This window comes from Anabrus simplex, chromosome 4 (genome assembly GCF_040414725.1).
Source record: "Anabrus simplex isolate iqAnaSimp1 chromosome 4, ASM4041472v1, whole genome shotgun sequence".
Lineage (NCBI taxonomy): Eukaryota > Metazoa > Arthropoda > Insecta > Orthoptera > Tettigoniidae > Anabrus > Anabrus simplex.
Genome location: NC_090268.1, coordinates 303,084,960 through 303,107,966, shown reverse-complemented (window position 1 = coordinate 303,107,966; position 23,007 = coordinate 303,084,960). Strand labels below are relative to the sequence as shown.

General features: G+C 37.0%; 1 protein-coding gene across 1 annotated transcript in view; it reads left to right on the top strand.

The window, feature by feature from the left end:
• The window catches only part of Rich (Guanine nucleotide exchange factor subunit Rich), a 629,630-nt gene that overhangs the window by 409,232 nt on the left and 197,391 nt on the right, over positions 1-23,007 (top strand). Inside the window, exon 16 of the mRNA XM_067145638.2 lies at positions 1,775-1,889. Coding sequence (XP_067001739.2) covers positions 1,775-1,889 — 115 coding nt within the window. The remainder of the gene's footprint in view (positions 1-1,774; positions 1,890-23,007) is intronic.

The following is a 23,007-nucleotide window of genomic DNA, read 5'->3' as shown; positions in this document are numbered from 1 at the left end:
TCACAACCGACAGCCCACATGCCATTCTTATTGGCAAGTATAAGAATGTTTAGCTTGAAACATGCAGAAATACTTTACATTTATTACCTGTAGTACTCACACTGCACAACTGGTAATATACAACTTTTTCATCTTCCTTGGTATTTCCAAAATAGCCCAGTTTTACAGCTGGATGCCCTTTCTGATGCCAACCCTGTGTGTAGTTTGTTGTGTGAAATGTTATATGCAAATGAAGATGTGTATTAAGATGAACACTAACACCCAGTCCACAAGCTAGAGGAATTAACCAGGCAAAATTAACATCCCCAACTCAGCTATACAAAAGATCACAACCAAAGAGTCAGACCACAGTAACATGAATAATTTGATTGAAAGTCACTTTCCAATGGACTGTTTCTGTTAGCAACAATGTTCCCTAAGAAGCACATTGACAAAGACAGCAGTTGAAGGAACAGTGGCTAGGAATGTGAGTTAGGGGGCAGGGCGTGCTAGTTCTTCTGACTAGGTGTTGTTTTTTTTTTGCTAGTTGCTTTACGTCGCACCGACACAGATAGGTCTTATGGCGATGATGAGACAGGAAAGGCCTAGGAATAGGAAGGAAGCAGCTGAGGCCTTAATTAAGGTACAGCCCCGGCGTTTGCCCGGTATGAAAATGGGAAACCACGGAAAACCATCTTCAGGGCTGCCAACAGTGGGGTTCGAACCCACTATCTCCTGGATGCGAGCTCACAGCTGCCCGCTCCTAACCGCACGGCCAACTTGCCCGGTTCTGGCAAGTTTTCTCTGACTCAGACTTTCAGCAGGCACCAAGGAATGCAGCTTGTGAAATTGTATTACACATACAGTGTGTGATAACAGCAATACTGTACACTCACAGTATTTTGTGGCAACTAATGCAGAAATTTGCATTTATTATTAAAATTTGCAAATTATCAGCAATTCAAGTAACGTTAGTAGAAGTTGCTCAGTATCAAGACTATACTATATTTTGTTCATGAGGGTGCAGTATATGAAAGATGGAGGAGTAACTCTTCAGAAAATGGGAGTGTGTCTTATTTATGTGTAAATACATGTTTTCTTATGGCAGATTTAGAAATAGCTTGTTATTACTAACCATAGTAGTAGATGTTCTGCATTGTTGTTACAGCAGCACAATGTTGATTGACATCCTGGAGAACTCAGTTGATTAGGTGTTTGCCTCCAGTACTAAGAATTGTGGATTCAAATCCCACTGCAAACTGTTTGAATTTAAAATTACTTAAATGCATGAAATTATTACTAGAAGTTCCAACTTATTTGCTCTCCGAGGGTTACTTACACTGTACAATAGAGCTATCAGCTTGACATTCAGGAGATAGTGGGTTCAAACCCCACTGTCAGCAGTCCTGAAGATAGTTTTTCATAGTTTCCCATTTTCACACCAGACATATGAGGCTGTATCTTAATTATGGCTACAGTCGCGTCCTTTCCACTCCTAGCCCTTTCCAACTCTATCATCGTTGTAAGACATATCTGTGTTGGTGTGACATCAAGTAAATTGATTGTACAGTGCATGAATTCTACTGTTAGTCAAGATTTCTTTCTTCATATCCAGTAATTACACTATTTTATTTTAAAATTCTGCATGTCATGTGTGAGATTCAAACTTCAAGAGCAAAATAATTGAGCATTGCTCAAAAAATCCTTGGGATGGAATTGTAAGCTATAAGGTATAAAGGTATTTAAATATAAGTACAAAAATGTGATTGTTCATGACTTTTTTTTCTCTTTCCAGAATCTGGAGCCATCTTCAGTAAGCAGACAATATGCAACTTTACTTCTTGATGCAGCTTTAGAACATTGCAAGTGGGACCTCTCCAAGGATTTGGTGCGATTTCTCAGAGCAATTGGTAAGGAAAATTGCAAATTAAATCTATGGTATATAATCTTCTTCTTTTATGACCGCAGAGGATAACTTAGTCAGTCCGTCGTTCAGGTCTCTTTGAAGGGATTGTTCAGGCTTTGCGGTCCTTCCAGTACTTCTTCAGATGCTCTGATCTTCGTGCCCTTTCCTCAGTTGAAAATATGCGTGTCTTTTGTTTCGTGTAAGGGTAAAGCTGAGGTTTATATTCTTGAGTTTTGTATTCAATTTTATCTTATTTGTGGTGTCTGTGGTGTCTACTGTTGTAAGGCCTATTTCCTTCAGATCCTCTTTTACTTCTCTGATCCATTTACATCCTGTTGTGGTATATTTTGAGACAAGATTGTGTTGTACTAGTTGTTTCAGAAGTCTCGAATCCTGCATCCTCATGATATGTCCAAAGACTCCCAGTCTCCTCTTACACATAGTATCTGTAATGGGTTTTAGCTCTTTGTACATAACTTGGTTAAGTATTATCCGCCACTCTGCATCTTTCTGGTATTTTTTGTTGACACAGGTTCTTCCAATTCTCCTTTCAATTTTCTGAAGTCTGTCAGTCTTTGATTGTTTATTCAGGTGAAAAAGTGTTTCTGCTGCATATGTAGCTTCCGGTTTTATAACTGTGTTGTAGTGTTTTATTGTTGCATTTATTGATAGACATTTCTTTTTGTAGATATCCTATTTTTCTGCTTTAGCTAATCTATTTGATCTTGTTTGGATTGAGATTTTTTCAGTTAGGTTATGTGTTATTACTTCTCCAAGATATTTAAATTGAGTTACTATTTTGATTTTATTACCATTGATGGTAACTTCTTTTAGTTGTGTTGGTTTTTTGGGGCATAATTTCTTTTTTTTTTTCAAATGATATTTTCAGGCCAATTTTATTTGCAATGTTTTGAAGTTCTGATATCTGGGTTTTTGCCTCTTTTATGTCCACTGCTAGTAATGCTAAGTCGTCAGCAAAACCCAGGTAGTTTGTTTTGATTTTTTGGCCAATCTTTATTTTTGGGGGGACATTTCCTAAACCATTCCCTCATTACCATTTCTAGAGCGCAATTAAATAATAGTGGTGAGAGGCCATCTCCCTGCCGTCATCCAGTTTTAATTTCAAATAAGTGTGATGTTTCACCCCTAAATTTCACTTCTAATTTGGTGTTAGTGAGAGTCAATTTTATCATGTTTATTAATTTGGGGTGTGGTCCAAGGTGTCTTAACATTTTAAACAGAGATTCTCTATGGATGCAATCATAAGCTTTCTTGAAATCTACAAATGTTATCACCATATCTCTGTTTCTTCTCCTGTTATAGTTCATTATCAACTTAAGACTCATGATCTGATCAGGACAGCTCCTCCAGGATCTGAAAGCTCCTTGATATTATAGACATGATACTGTATAGACTTTTGGGCTTATGCCGTGTCAAGAAAATAAGGTTAAATTCTTTACATTTCGCAGAGAACTGTGCTCTGCGTCCTCAATGGCAACTCCTTGATATTCTCCTAGTTCTTTCTCAAGTTGTAAACCTATCCTATTAAGGATGATTATTGAAAATATTTTGTATGTTATGTCCAGGAGCAAGATTCCCCTGTAGTTGTTAAGGTCAGTTTTGTCTCCTTTTTTGTGCAGTGGGTGAATGAGGGCTGTTATCCAGTGTTCTGGTAGTTCTTCTTTAATCCAGATAGACAAGTTGTTGATGGAGGGCAAGTGTTGCTGATCTTCCTATATATTTCCTGCATAATATATAGTATTAAATAGGAGATAAACAATTTTACTTTTACAGAAGATGTCTTTGATGGAAATTGCTGAAGAACAGTAACTAACCAGATGTAGCCATCGAATATTCATACAGGGAAGATAATGTCCTGCATATAAGAATGTTTGAATAAAAGCAGAGTTGTTCATTCAGTAGCATGAAGAGAATCGGTCATTCTCGTTTTGCAAGGAAATGTTGCACCTATTTAAAAAAAAAAAAAAAAAAAGATTTTTAATATTTATTTTAGACTATTTGTTAACTTTTTTCATGACTGCTTTAGACCTAGTCTTTCTGGCATGTGTTCTCTGACTCAAAATTTCAGCAGGCACCAAGGAATGCAAGTTGTTAAATCATAGTAAAGAAATGGATATTATAATAGAAATGCAAAAAATGGACTAATCCATCCTTCTACTTGGATGCATTGCTCTGTAATATTCCACATTCTCCCAGCTTTATTCAGAAGGGACTGAATTTTCTAATGCATAACTTTACCGCTATTTTCTTGTGTACCATTTTGTGGAAATATTGTCTGGCTCATCTATTAAGATTTTTCTATTATATATGCTGTTCTATAAAATAATGTTATGTATCATTTAAGTACTCATAATATTTACAGTCTTAAATGTAGGAGTACTAATATGCCTCTTAAAAATAAAACTTCCTTTGTATTCCATTTCACAGGGACGACATACATAGATGTCAAGATTATTCCTCAGTCAGACAGTAATTTGTTCCAATATTTTGAATCTTGCACTATGTGATATACCATTTTTGGCTGGGTTTTATTTACGCTTGAAGTCTGCCCTCCTGATGAATCCAAGAATCAGAAGTGAGCTTGCCAGGGGCTGAGAAGATAATAGAAGGATTCGGATTGATGTTCAAGGAGCCTGTCTGATGAAGACAGCAGAGTATGTAGAGATAGTCCTTTGTCCTTTTGTAATTTCATGTTTGTCCTTGTCTCCTCTTTCCGTTGCACCTTTTTCCTATGCTGTCCTGTCATTGTGGTCATCCTGTTATAGGCCTACACATCACTGCGGTTAATATTGTGAAATTTACTTAAGTGTGTTCACCCAAGGTTAAATAATCAATTTAATTTTTCTTCAGTAGGGTTGATTTTTTTAATGACATATAATTCTAATTACTGCTAGAACTTATTTATATTACTATAAAATCAGCCTAAATCTTATTAACACTTACCATGTTAATGCCTTACTGCTGCTACACCCCCTGTGCACTGGCTGATTTCCACTCTTTTATGTTATATTCAGAAGGTCACAGATAATAGGTTAGAGCCAAATGCTGTTGGATTCAGGGAACTTTACACTTTGCATGCCTATTTTTATTTTATGGATTTAAAATTTACATCCTTGAACTGAGCCAAGAATGAACAATAGTTTTCATGAAACCAAAAATTGAAAGACACTTCTGCCTATGAAAAAACAATTGAAATTACACTAAAGTATAATATATTTACAAAGCAACTCTGTATTGTACATGAAACACTGATTCACTTTTCATAATGCATTACAGTATGATAGATGTGTGATACAGAGTCCAACATTACAGTTGTTACACTGGAAGGAAGTGTCTTTTCTTCCAGCCTTGCCTGTGCAAAATGTTTCTTTGTCACTGCAGACGATACACTTTCTTTGAGTCTTATTTTCCCCCCTCAGAGAGTGAAACTCTGTCTGGGTAATGGTTTTGCTTGATTCGAGCAATCTTTCAACTGGAAGTACTGGGTTTGATTGCATACAACACCAAACTTAAGCAAACCTCTTCCACAAACTGAGCAGTGTTAAGCTTCTTCGGCTTGATAGTGTTGTGAACGATGCAGGCATTTGCGATTGCCATCACAATGAGGTGCAAGGCCAGTTTTTCCATCACTTGACAGTCTTGTGCTCGAATGATCCATAATACAAAGGTTAGTTGAAGAGATCAACACCAGGCCATGCTTATTATAGTCGACAACTGAAGCTGGTTTTGATTTCTCTTGTCCCTGCCTTGTATTTATATTCTGCATGCTGGCTGTGTGTCTGCTGCTCAGCATCCAAACATCCCTCTTGTCCTTTCATTGCAGGGCAAGGACATTCTTCTTATGGCGAATATTTGGTCACCCTTCTTCAGTTTTGCTTCCAGTAATGCCTTTGGCAGTCCTTTTGTGGATTTCATTACTGTGCCCACTACTCCTGTCTTCATTTCTGCAAAATCTTCTACAAGAGTAACACTGGTATAAAATTGGTCGAGTTCACAGTTCAGAATAAAATATCACCTGCAGGTAGTGATAAGTATAACAACAAGGTGACACCTTGCCACGTTTCAGCTAAAACACTAGTCATATCATAACTGAGATGCACTCTAGTGAACAAAAACTGTCAAACTGTGGAGTTGGCCATGCACAACTGAAGAAATCAAGCAAAAGCTGTGAAAGCCTAAGCGCACTGAATTCTGCCTAGAGATAAAAATCTGTGGAGTAAGTGTCAAAAGTATTTCAGGCTAGAAATTAAAAGAAAGCATGGCAGTGACTAGTATATTCAAGTTCGTATGTTGAGATTTAGTTACAAATCAGAGTTCAATCTTATTTAACATTATTATGGATGGGTAGTTATTTTTTCAAATTTAAAACATAATATACATCAACAAAATCATCACTCAGTAACATGGATGTTGAAACTGACATGGTAATATACATTAACAAAATTATCACTCAGTAACATGACATGGTAATTTTTACACATCTGTATTAATAACATACAGTAGATAACTTAATTGGGGTAATTAAAATGTATACATACAACATTGACCTTTATACGTGGTCCAGTGCATGAAAAAAAAGTTTAGACTGTTTGAAACTACTCTCAGAGTACAAAGATCGACAACTATAGGCCTAAATAGTGGTAAAATTCAACTAATCACAAGAAGTGAGATTAACATGGAGTAACACCAATTTTCAGCTTAAGGCTTACATTACTAATATAATGCACCTGGACCTCATGCATAATAGCAAGATTTCCGTCAACTTTTTACACCAATATAAAAGACGAAAAGGGGCCAACCGGCGTATTGAAAGACATGGAACGAGGGAAGGGAAAGGCAATAGGGGAAACACACAACTATACCAAGAAAAATCAAAGTGAGGAGGAATCAATTCCTGTAGCAAGTTCATAAGCCATACGATCTTCAAAATGACCTGCACTGGCCTTGAAATATCCACGTAGGACGAATATCCTTGTGACAAAACCACACAGGATAACACCTGGCCCAACTGAGTCTCTTTTAAGGTTAAGGCAAATTAACACAGCCAGAAAGCCGAGAAATAACAGTTCTCTGAAGAAAATATCTATTCCTCTCTTTAACTCGCCTCATATTGTTGGATCCTAATGTCAGAGGAGAACCAGCTAACTCAATTAATAGTGCAGAGCCCGACCCAGCCGAAACTGCCGGTCTGAGATGAAGGCACTGCTTATATCAGCTGACGGAGTGTTTGACTAATTAGTTAAAAGAAAGTTTGAGAAGTATCAAGATGGTGGGAGAACCAGGTGATCGGCAGAATCTCATTAGGATGTCAAAATAGGACAAAAAATGGTGAGTATAGAGAGATAGTTGACTAAGAGCCATGTAGACAGGAGTTCAGGTGGAATCATGTGCATATTTTAACAGTATAATCCCAGTGGAGATGGTGGAATATTCAAGGTAGGATACAATTCACATGTAGATGTTACAGTAGAATAAAGTTTACATATATGATGTTACAAGATATACGGTATGCCGTTTGTTGGCTAGATCATCCAACAATAGGTTCATTTGTCACCTCAATGTATATACTGTTCGACAAACAGTCTAGAAATATTGACTTCTAGAAATGTTACTATTACTAAAACATTTTCATTCCGTCCCTGAAGGGGATGGCAGGCCTCCTAGACCAGTGGTTCCCAACCTTTTGTGGCCCATCTCCTCTTTCTGGAGGGTGACTAACACCTATCGCCCCCTTTTCATTTTCATTGTATGCCTAATTTTAATTTGAAGTAAAGTGTAAATAATAAAGCAGTTTTATAATTTTAAACAATTTTACTACCATATATAAAAACAACCAAAGCAGTTTTATCTGGTCACTCTTAAATAAAATAGAAAAAGTGTATTTTTCAGATTTTTTAAGAACAAAGAAGTGAAACAATTAACTAAGATCATTGGCGAACATTTAAAAAACAGGGGTACATGTTTTCAATTTTAAATTGGAATCTGGAAAAATTGAGAAAGTTGACAGTTAAATTTGAGAAAGTAAATGAAATTTGAAAATATTGTTATTGTTTTATTTTACCTTGTCAATGGCTGCCTTATGCCTGGTGGATTTCAGTTAAAGCTTGAATATCCGGCTTTATGTTTGTCAAGTTCAGGTGCAAGTCTCCTTTGAGGCAAATGTCCGACTTATTTCTTTGTATTGTGAGGAGCTGCACAACAGAACTAAATCATTTTTCAAGTAAGAATGTTGACGGGAACGAGATAAGAAGTGGTTCAGTTTTCCCCACAGTTGTGGATAAGTGTCCATAAGCTTTACCCAGGCTAACTCGTAACCGCTCTGCTTGAAAATGATTTTCATCTCACAGTCATACTTCAGATCTGAAAACTCCGTCTGAAAAGAGTTATCAAGCTTATCCAAAGCTTCAAACGAGAATGGATCTAGAATCCAATCCGGAATTTGTAACTTGGTAAAATCTTCAAATCTTGATTCCATGCCAGTTTTTAACTGGTCAAGGTGATAAGTAAAAATTAGGATTTTGTATTCTGGGATTTCAGGAGTCTCGTTATCTGACACTGAACACCTTCTAAGGGTCGGAAGCTGAATAAGCTCTTTATGGCCAATATTTGCCTTGTGAATATCAAACTTGGTGATGAATGATGACATAATTCCTTTGGCCTTGATAAGGCTCATCTTGTCACCTTGAAGCCTTATATTGACTTCGTTAATTTTTTCAAAAATATCTATAAAGTACGCAAGCTTCAACTTGCGTTGCTTCAAACTCTCACTTAAAACAGGATCAGACGTGTCGAGAAACTCAGTAACTGGGTCAAATAATTCAAAGAACCGATGCAAACAGTTTCCTTTGCAAAGCCACCTCACGACCGTATGTAGCAAGCGTTTGAGTTCCTCGTCATTTTCATGGCAAAGTTGTCGGAACAGACGGTCATTGAGAGATTTAGCTTTGATATTGTTGACACCAGTAATAGCCAGTTGTAGGGTTTCATGCAGGACATCACTCAATTTTTTGCAGATAAATGTTAGCGACGAATCACACAGTGAATAGTGACGACCTCTGGCCCTTCTTTCTTAAGGTGGGCTAGAAACCAAACATGGCAACCTGACATGGCAGGAGCACCATCTGTTGAGCAAGCGCTCACGTTTGTTAGGAGAATCTCTTTTTCCTCAAAATAATCTTGCACCACTTCAAAAATCGACGATCCCTTCGTATCAGTGATCAAAGTTCTAGCAAACAATTCCTAGGTAATTTCCTTTTATTCATTGATAAACCTCACATAAGATAATTAAATACAATTACTTTGTTATCAATCACAGTTGAATCATCAATCTGCAATGCAAATTTAATTTTTTTCAACAAATTGGCGAGTTTGGATTCAACGTCCGTGGCCATTTCGTCAATTTGCTGGAACCAATATTGTTGCTCAAAGAAACCTATTGACTTATTACTAGGGCTTTCGTCTAGCATGATTCCAATTTTTTAATTTTTTTATTTTTTTATTTTTTTGGTGGCCAGTAAAACAAGTGTTTCGCCAATTGTGTGAGGTTTACCACATTTAGCGACCAAAAAAAGACGCCTCGTAAGAAGCAAGAAGGCCTTTGTCAAGATCGTTTTCCAAATAATTCACTCACATTGGGCCGTTTATCAGCTTTAGCTTTGAGGTGTTGAAAATAACTAAGTTCTTTACTCACTTTATCACTGTGTACAAAAAGCAAAGTCACCTCCGCTCAGGCCATTAAGGCCCTTGGAGGAATGGAAGGTAAAGGCTTCCACCATTGTTAACCTCGGCACGTGATGTGGTAGAGTGGTTAGCTCTACGCCCGGCCGCCTTTGCCCCCAGGAATTAACCTGGTACTCCTTTTTGGCCATATGCATCTCCGGAAGTGGAAATCTTGTTTTTTAAATTTTACGATTTCCTGACGGGAATTCGAACCGACGTCCTTCCGGGCGAACTGAGCACGCCTTTACTGCCTCGGCCAGGCAGCCCCTTTTATCACTGTGTACTCTTGATAAATGATCCTTCATTCACAAAGGCTCCATGACTTCATTACTAGTAAATGTTTTATCGCAGAACAGACAATGTGGAAAGTGCATATTTTGCGGTGACGCGATAAAACTGAATTTTAAATACTCACCTGAGTATTGACGACACTTCTTTTTGAATCCATTGTGCATGAACTTCCACACTTCAAAACAAACGCACAAAAACAGAAAAGACACACACAAAAACCGATGGTGAGGCACACAAAGGCTAGTTAAGACTGAAGACGAATGTATATCAATGGCAAGTGTGTTGTGATGGCAGGAGGGGGAAGGGGTCAAGTCACCAGTCGGCTGCACTGAGCAACAACAGGTGGGGGCTGTGAAGAAGGGTGAGTGCAGAGAACTAGCCAGCTGAGAACAGCCAATGACTCGTGCTACATGGCAACTTCTACTGTACAGTAGCCTACTATTTTAATTTCCCCACTTTGAATAGTCATTGCCCCCAAATCGCCCCCGACTTATTTATTGCCCCCCTGATAACCCAAATCGCCCACTTGGGGGCCATCGCCCCCAGGTTGGGAACCACTGTCCTAGACTGTAACGCTGTCTCTCAGGCCAGGAAAATATGATACAATGAAGGAGACATTCTTAAAACACTCTAAATGGAAGACGTGCGAACACACAAGGGACAATCAACCGACTGGCCTCCCGATTGGAGTAGATCAAACTCAAATGTTCAGTTACCATTTATAAACACACATGGGCATGTCTACAAAATTCCTAATGTTTCCTCATGTATCTGGATAATAAATCATTACTGTAAGTTTGCAGAAACCTCCATATGTATCAGAATGATAATGGATTACAGTGGAACCTCGATTATCCGTTCCCGGAAAATACGTTTTCCCGGAATATGCGTTCAAATTACGTGGTCCCGCGAGCATCGTAATTAAATCACATTGTAAAAGTCCCGCATTATCCGTTCCTCGAAGAAACGATTTCCCGGATCAACCGTCCAGAAATTCCAGTCCCATCAACGCTAAATCCTCGATCAATCGTTCTTTAATAAACTGTATCTCACGAAAGGACGGCTGTGGCATATTTATGGATCTTGGCGTTAACGCCCCGTCACTGCGATAATTAAAGCAAGTACCGGTACTGTACTGGAAAAGCGATCGGCGGTGAACTTGCATAAGGGACGATCTTAGCGTCGCATTCGGGTGGTATTGTTTAGAGAATCTCGGAAAATCATAAAGCAGAGAGTGGTCACAACAATTGCAAGGAGACACGGCGGATTTCGACACCTCTGCTTGAAGACGGAACGAGTTTCGTCAAATGTTCGCACTTATAAAACGTCCATATTATGTCCAGGGTTAGATGTTTATATTTTTACATTTTTCGATCGTACTGTCGAAGAGGTTTTCGGCACTTTGCTCAGGGCACTGCAGTGTAACTGGGCTTTCAGGCAGGAATCGAAACTGCTCCTTCTTAATACAAATTCAGTATTTTTGATATTATCGTACATGATTATGTTAGCGAGACCAAAATAGATGCTGCACCTTACATTATAAAAAAGAAAGCTATGGGAGGTCTTGGGATTGCCTATTACTGTTTAGGTCCTAATGAAAGACTGGGAATTTTACGTTTTCGTGTTAAAATACCAAAAACCGCAGTCGTTTTATTTGCGCACGTTACGTTTTAAATGGTTGGTATCATTTCAAACTCGTACTGACATGTGCAGCGAGCGCGCTTTCCAGATGACCTCAAGGTCATGAATAACCGTAATTTCTGAAGTTTTGATATTTCTTTTATCTTTCCTATTTGATTGGATTTGTGACGCGCAGAATTGAATATAATGCATTCGAGAACTTTTAAGAATCGATACTTACATTCGAAACCGTGTTTTCGAGTTCAACATAACCTTTAAAAGTCGATGTAGGCCTAATTTGCGCGGTACGAGATTTCCAGAAACTGACTACGAACAGTATACCGGAGACAAAATTACAATGAAAGATTAAGAAATTAAAGGATTTCGCCATCATTTTGGGTGCTTTTGTATCTAATGTGCTTTATTTTATTAGATGAGAGAATTAAAAACTACTTGTGGTCGATTGTCGTTTGGCTTGGCTTTATTAGATTTTTCGAAGAGTTTGGCTAGCCTAATCAAAAGTTGCTGAACTGAAAGAAGTTTTCACGGGAAACTGACGAAGATTCCCCTGTAAAATTGGATATAAAGTATCGAGATTTTGAACTCGCGTACCGGTAATTAATGCGGTTTCGCGGTCTAACATGCCCGCCTCTCATCCAGAGGGCCCGGGTTCGATTGCGACCAGGTCAGGCAATTTTACCTGGATATAAGTCTGGTTCCAGCTCCACTCAGCCTACGCGATTACCTTTAATTGTGGAGGTATCTAATGGTGAGATGGCGACCCCGATCTACAGAGCCGGGAATATCGGCCGAGAGGATTCGTCGCATTGACCAAGCGCACCTCGTAATCTGCAGGCCTTCGGGCTGAGCAGCGGTCGCTTGGCAGGCAAAGTTCCACTGGGGCTGTAGTTTGGTTTGGTTTAGTTTAGGAGTTTTTGTAAGAATATAATTATACATTTTTCATTTTTGTGATGTTTAGCCAAATTGTTGATGGTTTTCATTCATTCTCGGATTTTCCGTTTTCCCGTGTTGTACGTTTTATTTTCATGGTCCCTCGAAAAACGGAGAATCGAGGTTTCACTGTATACCCAATATTCGAATATTACAGAGTTTCTACAGTTTTCGACTACACAGATTTTGAAGTTAGATGTATTCGCAATATATATTTGAGGTTATAGGAATCTACAATACATATTTACAGGATATAGTCGTACTTAACATTTAATAAAAGATAATTAAAATATACAGTATAAACAATAATAATTGAAGATCTTTTTTCCGACAAAACTTTTACCGTTATCAAAAAGATCCTACAACTAAAATTCAAAAAACTTAAAACAGTTGCTTTCCTCTTAAATGACAAAGAAACCACTGAACTAATCAATATGAACCCAGGTTTCCCCAAAGCTAGAGCACAACCCAAGATTCACAAAGCTGACGTCCCCATGACCTATCATTAATGATTATAGACTGAGCCCTTTATATAAAACCACACAGTATATACAACAGTTTTTAAAGAAAAATTATAGGTTTATATCCAACAAATCCATTAAAAACACATTAGAATTAGTTGTCAGTCTTAAAAACTTTTAATTTCAACCTAACCATACAATCCACTCTTTCAGTATTAAAAACATGTATCCAAGTATCCCTATAAAAGAAACCATAGATATAATACACAATAATTTAAGAAAGTATAGCAAACTATCCAAGGGATCAACAAGGAAATGCAGGAATTATCGAACCATCTCACTAATATCACGTGGGCCATATGAGTCCAGCCCTACACTTGGGTGACAAAAATGTGACGTATTGTCTGAAAGTAAATTAAGCGTGGTGAAAATATATGGGGCCTAACTGTTACATTATTTATAATATGCACTGCTTCATCATAAATCCATTACAAACAACAGATATGTACATCATGAATCATAATCGTTAGGTATGTATGTTGGATATTCAGCCCGAAGGCTGATTTGATCCTCCACAGCTCCACCAAAAGCTATCATAGACAGCCTAGGCATCACTGAAATGAGGAGTGATGTAGTTTCCCTGTTGCTTTCCTCACCGAGCCAGAAGTTGCTATTTCATATCAGTCTGCCAAGCCCACTGAAATGCTCGCACCGTCTGACCCTATGAGAGATATTTTCACACCATTCACAACATTGACTGGCTGCATAAGGAATGGTATTACTAGCATCGGTCATACCTCTGTCACTTTCATATTGTCAAAGCCAAGGATGAGACTGAGACAGGTCAATGAAAGTAACAAATTTATTCTAGCCCATACCAGAAGACATAGTCCATTGAAAACACTACATCTTGCCAGCAAGGGCATCATTATGTAGGGTGTCATAATAGACATTTCATATGTGGGTTCGGAGTATATTCATATTCATCATATTGCATATCATCGTATTATATTATCATATTAAATCATTTACGTTTATTTTTTTATTTCGCTTAGCTCCGGCAGAACATAAGATTTCTAACTTATGAGTAGGTTCTCACGACAGTTTTGCCACAACGTGAAAATAATCATAAAAGAATAAAATATACCTGAGACAGACAGGTGTCTCATGCAATGGTAATAATTATTATGAAGGATTGTGGAGGATTTCTAACTATCAAATTATAAACTTAAATATAGGATGGCTGGTTTATATACGTAAGATGTGTTTGTGTTGGAGGACACATTGTACATTGTTGAAGATAACATGAGAAGAATGGCATCTTTAGAAACAACAATGACGTATCTAAAGAATAACCTTTAAAATGACAACATGTCCATAATTACAATTGCATTTACAAATATTTAATCATTAGTCCATTTGAAATTTTGTATAGTCTAACATTGACTCAGTCATAAAAAATAAATCTTCAAATGAATATTTAAGTATCTTGAAAATGATTTAAAACATTGCCATAAATGGTGGTTGAAGTATCACCTTAATCATTGATTTAATACATGTCACCATAATATAAGTTAATCTTGATTGTGATTGAAAATAACATGATTGAATTTAGATATAAATTGGTCCGAATGAGTTTGAGTTGGTTGATTCCTGTCTCCTTTACCTGCGGTACTAACAGAAATCCTTACATTGGCCAGTATTCGCCTTCAGGTGACAAAAATGTTTGTCACTCGAAGACTCTATTCAACATTTGAGCAATTATAAATTAATGTTAATTCAATGACAGCAACATATAGATACTCATAAAATGAAGAGATTTTCCCTTTCTCAAACAACATACCCAATTCAATATAGAAATAAATAATGTGAGATTAAAGGTCAATTCGAAGAACATAAACAAATGTGGTACCATCAAGTAAAGAATAAATCATTTCAACACGCTGATAAAACGAGAAGAATCTGGCATCATCCTAGAATGGATAAAGTACATCCCACAATATTACAATATAGCAACACTATCAATTCTGGATTACTCTTTGATGAAAGACTGAAATAAAATTTCATGCACAAACATAATATTACAGTACTACTGCTGGTGGTTACTGGATCAATTCTGGTTAGATTCTCATAGAAATACATCTGTAATAAATAACAAGAGCAGAACTTGGCATACGGCTTTTAATATTCATTGATTAATTTTGAAGATAGCTACATTCTATTACACGTAAAGTAATTTGTTATTTTCACCTTCTCAATACATATCAATCATGCAATGTTTACATAACATTACAATTTTATAATACTAGTTTCGGTCCTATAAGGACCATCATCATCCTAGCTAAGACAAATGTAAACTATATTTCTAAAGCAGAGTGATTCGGTGAGATGAAAGATGAAATGACCTCTAAGATGATATACATAAAATGGTAATATATGAACAGTTGAATGTGACAAAATTATATAAACAGTGACAATGATATCTTTAAAATTACATTAGTAGTCAACTATTATCTCGTAACAGAATAAAACGGCTCTAGTTGTCGAAGTTGCGCATTTAAAATTGGTTAACTCAGATTATAAACAAAGTCCAGTTTCTGTTATGTTCTAGAAGGTGTGAATCAACATCAATCAATCACTACTGATCTGCATTTAGGGCAGTCGCCCAGGTGGAAGATTCCCTATCCGTTGTTTTTCTAGCCTTTTCTTCAATGATTGCAAAGAAATTGGAAATTTATTGACCATCTCCCTTGGTAAGTTATTCCAATCCCTAACTCCCCTTCCTATAAACGAATATTTGCCCCAATTTGTCCTCTTGAATTCCAACTTTATCTTCATATTGTGATCTTTCCTACTTTTAAAGACACCATCTACCATTCGTCTACTGATGTCCTCCCACGCCATCTCTCCACTGACAGCTCGGAACATTCCACTTAGTTGAGCAGCTAGTCTCCTTTCTCCCAAGTCTTCCCAGCCCAAACTTTGCAACATTTTTGTAACGCTACTCTTTTGTCGGAAATTGCCCAGAACAAATTGAGCTGCTTTTCTTTGGATTTTTTCCAGTTCCTGAATCAAGTAATCCTGGTAAAGGTCCCATACACTGGAACCATACTCTAGTTGGGGTCTCACCAAAGACAAATATGCTCTCTCCTTTACATCCTTACTACAACTCCTAAATACTCTCATAACCATGTGCAGAGATCTGTACCCTTTATTTACAATCATATAAATGTGATTACCCCAATGAAGATCTTTCCTTATATTAATACCTAGGTATTTTACAATGATCCCCAAAAGGAACTTTCACCCCATCAAGGCAGTAATTAAAACTGAGAGGATTTTTCCTATTTGTGAAACTCACAACCTGACTTTTATCCCCGTTTATCATCATACCATTGCCTAATGTCCATCTCACTACATTATCGAGGTCATTTTGCAGTTGCTCACAATCTTGTAATTTATTTATTACTCTGTACAGAATAACATCATCTGCAAAAATCCTTATCTCTGATTCCACTTCTTTACACATATTATTGATATATATATAAGAAAACATAAAGGTCCAATAATACTGCCTTGAGGAAGTCCCCTCTTAATTTTTACAGGGACAGATAAAGCTTCACCTACTCTAATTCTCTGAGTTCTATTTTCTAGAAACAGAGCCACCCATTCTGTCACTCTTTTTTCTAGTCCAATTGCACTCATTTTTGCCAGTAGTCTCCCATGATCTATCCTATCAAATGCCTTAGATAAGTCAATCGCAATACAGTCCAATTGACCTCCTGAATCCAGAATATCTGCTATATCTTGCTGGAATCCTACAAGTTGGGCTTCAGTGGAATAACCTTTCCTAAACCCAAACTGCCTTCTATCAAACCAGTTATTAATTTCGCAAACATGTCTAATATAATCAGAAAGAATGCGTTCCCAAAGCTTACATACAATGCATGTCAAACTGACTGACCTGTAATTTTCAGCTTAATGTTTATCACTCTTTCCTTTATATACAGGGGCTACTATAGCAACTCTCCATTCATCTGGTATAGCTCCTCCGACCAAACAATAATCAAATAAGTACTTCAGATATGGTACTATATCCCAACCCATTGTCTTTAGTATATCCCCCAAAACCTTATCAATTCCACCTGCTTTTCTAGTTTTCAACTTTTGTATCTTATTGTAAATGTCATTGCTGTCATAGGTAAATTTTAATACTTCTGTAGTATTAGTCACCTCCTCTATCTGGACATTATCCTTATATCCAACAATCTTTACATACTGCTGACTGAATACTTCTGCCTTTTGAGGATCCTTGCATACACACTCCCCTTGTTCATTAATGATTCCTGGAATGTCCTTCTTGGAACCTCTTTCTGCCTTAAAGTACCTATACTTACTCTTCCATTTTTCACTAAAATTAGTGTGGCCACCAATAATGCTTGCCATCATGTTATCCTTAGCTGACTTCTTTGCTAGATTCAATTTCCTAGTAAGTTCCTTCAATTTCTCCTTACTTCCACAGCCACTTCTAACTCTATTTCTTTCCAACCTGCACCTCCTTCTTAGCCTCTTTACTTCCCTGTTATAATATAGTGGATCTTTACCATTCCTTACCACCTTTAAAGGTACAGACCTATTTTCACATTTCTCAACAATTGCTTTAAACCCATCCCAGAGTCTGTTTACATTTTTATTTACTGTTTTCCACCGATCATAGTTACTTATTAAAAACTCCCTCATGCCTGTTTTATCAGCCATATGGTACTGCCTAACAGACCTAATTTTAATCTCTTCCTTTCTTTCACATTTATTTTTAATTACCACAAAAACAGCTTCGTGATCACTAATACCATCTATTACTTTGGTTTCTCTATAGAGCTCATCTGGCTTTACTAGCACCACATCCAGAATATTCTTCCCTCTAGTTGGTTCCATCACTTTGAGTCCGGTGCCCTTCCCACATTAACTCATTTGCCATTTGTTGGTCATGCTTCCTGTCGTTCGCATTACCTTCCCAATGGACATTTGGTAAATAGAGATCACACACTACGATCACGTTCCTTTCATTATCGTTTCCCACATAGCTGATTATCTTATCAAATAATTCTGAATCAGCATCTGCGCTACCCTTTCCTGGTCTGTACACTCCAAAGACATCAAGTTGTCTGTTATCTTTAGAAATGAGCCTTACCCCTAGAATTTCATGTTTGTCATCTTTAACTTTTTCGTAGCTTACAAATTCTTCTTTCACGAGAATGAATACTCCCCCTCCTACCATTTCTATCCTATCTCTACGATACACCCTCCAGTTCCGTGAGAAAATTTCTGCATCCATTATATCATTTTTCAGCCATGATTCAACTCCTATTACAATATCTGGTAAGTATATATCTATTAAATTACTTAATTCTATTCCTTTCTTTACAATACTTCTACAGTTGAGCACTAACAGTTTTATGTCATCCCTACTTGATTTCCAGTTCCCTGATCCCTTAACACCGCTCCCTAGCGCACCCTGTTTCCTTGAATGTACCTCCCTATAACCCTTCCAAACAAATTTCTTAACTTATATGTACCACTGCGGTTTAAGTGAAGGCCATCTGAGCGCAGATCCCTATCTCTTACCCACCCATTAGGATCTAGAAGTTTCACTCCCAGTTTCCCACATACCCACTCCATAGTCTCATTTAAATCCGCAATCACCTTCCAGTCAGTATCCCTCCTACACAGTATTCCACTGATAACAATCTCCACTTCCTTAATCTTCATCCGTGCTGCATTTACCAGATCCCACACATCCCCAACTATGTTGGTACTTATACCTCCTTGTCTTACGTTGTTAGTACCAACATGAAACACTACCACCTTCTCCTTTCCCTCCTCCTTCTCTTCTACTTTCCTCAACATCTGCCTTAACCTAATTCCTGGATAACACTCTACCCTGGTACCCTTTCCTCCACACACTTTCCCGACATGTCTAATGATAGAATCCCCTATGACCAGAGCCTCAACCCTACCCACCTCATTTAATCCCCTCCCCTCCTGGTCAGTCCTATCTTTCCTGACAGCTGCAGAAGCTACTTCCTCCTCCCTTTTCTCCAACCCATTACCCTGCTCCACCTGTCTTTTCCTGTCCACTACTCCACATTTCCCTTTCTCCTACTTTCAAACTTCTCGGCAACAGTTCCCTGTTCCTCATCTTCCCTCGGTTGTTCTACCTGCAGTGACTCGTACCGATTTCTCATCGACACCTGTCCTGAATTTTGATCCTGAATGGAGCCCTTAGCCTGCAATCTCCTTCGCCTTAAAACATTAGACCACCTGTCTTCCACAATTCCCCCATTTCCTTCCAATCCCTCTACTACACCTACTGTATCCTGTACATTGTTTGCAGGCCTACTTTCCTTCCTGTCCTCTGAGGGAATCCTAATTATCTCCCTCAAGCTCTCCAACTCCTCCCTCATACTCCTTAATGCCTGGCCACACCCACAGTTCCTACACTCGCATTGCTTAGCCATTTTTTACTAAATAACAAAAAGAAAAGGAAAAATAAGATAACTTATTCTGTGCAAAATAAAAATGAAAGGTAAGAAATATTGTCTAGGTTAGTTTACGAAGAACACACGACAGTAAGTTATTTAATATAGGCTACTACTACACTACAATACTACTTAATTGTACTATTTTTATTCCTACAACACGCTAACACGATGAAAATTGCTGTTAATTACTGGAAACAGAGAATAATACACAAGAATTACATAATTCTTAATTGCAGTTAAGTCTACCCTAATTACAACAACAGAATTTTAGTAAGAGAGTTACTACAGATAGGCCTACCACAGAAACGGTACTATACTATACAAATATTTCACAGTGATAGAATAAACACACTACTTTCTAATAAGATACTACAGTACACTACAATAATTTTAAACTTCGTTTAGACGTATTCTAATTACAACAGTTTATTTCCAAGCAAAAACAGAAAAGAAAATTACCATTAACGTTCGAAATTTGCAAAACTACTCAAAATTATAGAATAGGCACTCTAATTTTTAATAAGTTACTAAACTGCACTACAATAATGTTAAAACTACGTTCAGACGTATCCTAGCTTCTTACAAAGCACAAATAGGAATGAAAATTCCAATTAGGCCTATATTTCGATATTTGCAAGAACTACCGGTAGGTACTCAAAGATTACCAACAAAGTTAAACACGTATACAGATTAATATTAGTACTACTTGTCCTACTATGCTGCCGTTTGCACAAAAATACACACGAATATAACAGGCAAGTTACTATCTAATATACTGTATCCACACTACAATTCTCAACTGAAATGCGGTTATGTGATCTTTACAGATGGTGGATTACTATTATTTTTCCTACTCCGCGGGATGAAGAATAAAAGTGTCCTTAAATGTTGAAAAATATGAGGTTGTTTACAATAATTTCTCAAAAGTATTTCTGTCTAAATTACGCCAGGAACTTGTCGAAATAATGGATCATGTACAACAGGAAAATCACAATCTTGGCATGGAAATTAACTGGAGCAAGACAAAACTAATGATTGTCAACAAATAAGCAGAGTTTCAGCTGCCACAGCACCTGAACAATCTCCAAAGAGTCTGTCAGTTTCCTTATCTTGGTTCAGTAATCGAGGATACAAGTAGCTGTGAAAAAGAAATCAAACGTCGCATCATTCTAGGACTACAGCTGTGGCAAAATTAAAGATATCTATGAATATGAAGAAAAGATTAATCCATTCACTTGTCTTCTCAATCTTCCTGTATGGATGCGAAACTTGGACCATAAAAGCTAAAGACAGGAACCGAATCAACACCTTTGAAATGTGTTGTTGGAGAAGGATGTTACATAAAATCAGCTTCATGGTCCGTATCGCACTTCAATAGATTCACAATTAAGTATTTATTTTCCACCTAGTCGATACAATGATTGCTTAAGGCAATTTTTAATGGTCAAAAGTGGTACATGTTTCGTATATTATCAACATCTTCAGCCACATAACACTGTTTAGATGAAAAATGTATAAAATTGACAAAGTAATGCTTTAGAGGAAGTGTCCTTAAAATTAACATAAGATTGACAAGATTAAAACAAACAAATAACTCAAGAGAAAATATATAAATTATTTCTACAATAGCAGGAGTTACTGTTCCAAAGGAAAGCAGGCTTAATAAGATTTGACAACTAGGAATTAGTTATATCTTCATCTACATTAATAATAAGAGCCGCACTGTGATATCAGGATTTCTTCATTTCGATAATTACTTATAAACTGTATAATTTTTAATTTATAAATTGATCTTTTTTCATGAATTATTAAGAAAAGAATATTTATTAGGACAATTTCTCTATGGAATATTGTACAAGTGTTTCCTTGACGACTGCTTTCTATTGTAGAAATAATTTATATATTTTCTCTTGAGTTATTTGTTTGTTTTAATCTTGTCAATCTTATGTTAATTTTAAGGACACTTCCTCTATAGCATTACTTTGTCAATTTTATACATTTTTCATCTAAACAGTGTTATGTGGCTGAAGATGTTGATAATATACGAAACATGTACCACTTTTGACCATTAAAAATTGCCTTAAGCAATCATTGTATCGACTAGGAGAAGGATGTTGCGAATACTGTGGACAGCCAGGTGAACAAATGATTTTGTCATCTGAGAAATTGGAATACAAAAAAGTATATGCCAAGTTGTGTACCAGAGAATTCTGCAATTCTTTGGTCACATTATGAAAAGAGAGGATAACAACCTGGATAAAGTAATTGTCCAAGGAAAAGTTTCATGCACAAGGTCATGAGGCTGGGTCGCAATAAGATGGGTTGATCAAGTAAGAGAGAGCATGGACTTACCATGGAGAATTACTATCTGGAAAACACAAGTTCGTACAGAATGGCATCAGCATATAAAAGAAGGAACGAAGTCCTTGGGTCACAATACTCAGTCATGAGTGGAACAACTGGAGAGAGAGAGAGCAAACTATCCATACAAGAAATTCAGGAATTTATCTCCATTCTGAAATTGGTTCTAAATAATAACTACTTCAGTTTTAATAATGTCATTTACCTACAGTATGGTTTGGCCATGGATCACCAGCCTCAGGGATATTGACGGAAATTTATTTAGATAATTTAGAACAGAGATCTTAAACAAACCCATATTCAATAATATATGCTACTGGGCTCGCTATGTGGATGACGTTCTGGCTATATTCAATCAAAACCTTGGAAATGCGGCCTATACCCTATCCATTTTAAATGCCCTAAATCTGGATATCTGAATCTGAATCCCAACAGAATCTAAATTATTTAGATTTAAGTATTACTAGACATCCCAACCGGTTATCTTACCGTATCCTTAGAAAGAAAACCAACTCAGACGGTTAGTATAATCCAAAATGATTCTCTGCGTCCCCAGTCCCATAAAAAAAGCAGAAATATACTATAATATGCCATTCACCATCCCCTGATCCAAAAGAGACCTTCAGAATGAACTAAATGTTATACGATCAATAGCTAAATCAGACGGGTATAATGCACAGTTTATCAATAAAATCATCAACACAACTAAAAGACGTCAAATTTCTACACTAAACAGAGAATTAATAGACAAAAAAAATTTATACCTCCTCCACGTTCAATAATATAAACATATACCAAATGAGTAATATTTTCAAGAAACATAACCAACAAATAGATTTTAAAACTAATAATAACATTTTTTCCAATTTCTTTAATACACGTACTTTCAATCAAACTTAAGAAATTTTCTCAATCAGGTATCTACAAACTGCAATGGCAATAGCTGTGAAAGTACATACTTCGGCAGCCCTGAAGTTGGTTTTCCATGGTTTCCCATTTTCACGCTAGGCAAATGCTGGGGCTGTACCATAATTAAGGCCAAGGCCGCTTCCTTCCCATTCCCAGGCCTTTCCTATCCCACCGTCGCCAAAGACCTATCTGTGTCGGTGTGACATAAAGCAACTAGCAAAAAAAAAAAAAGTACATAATGTGACTG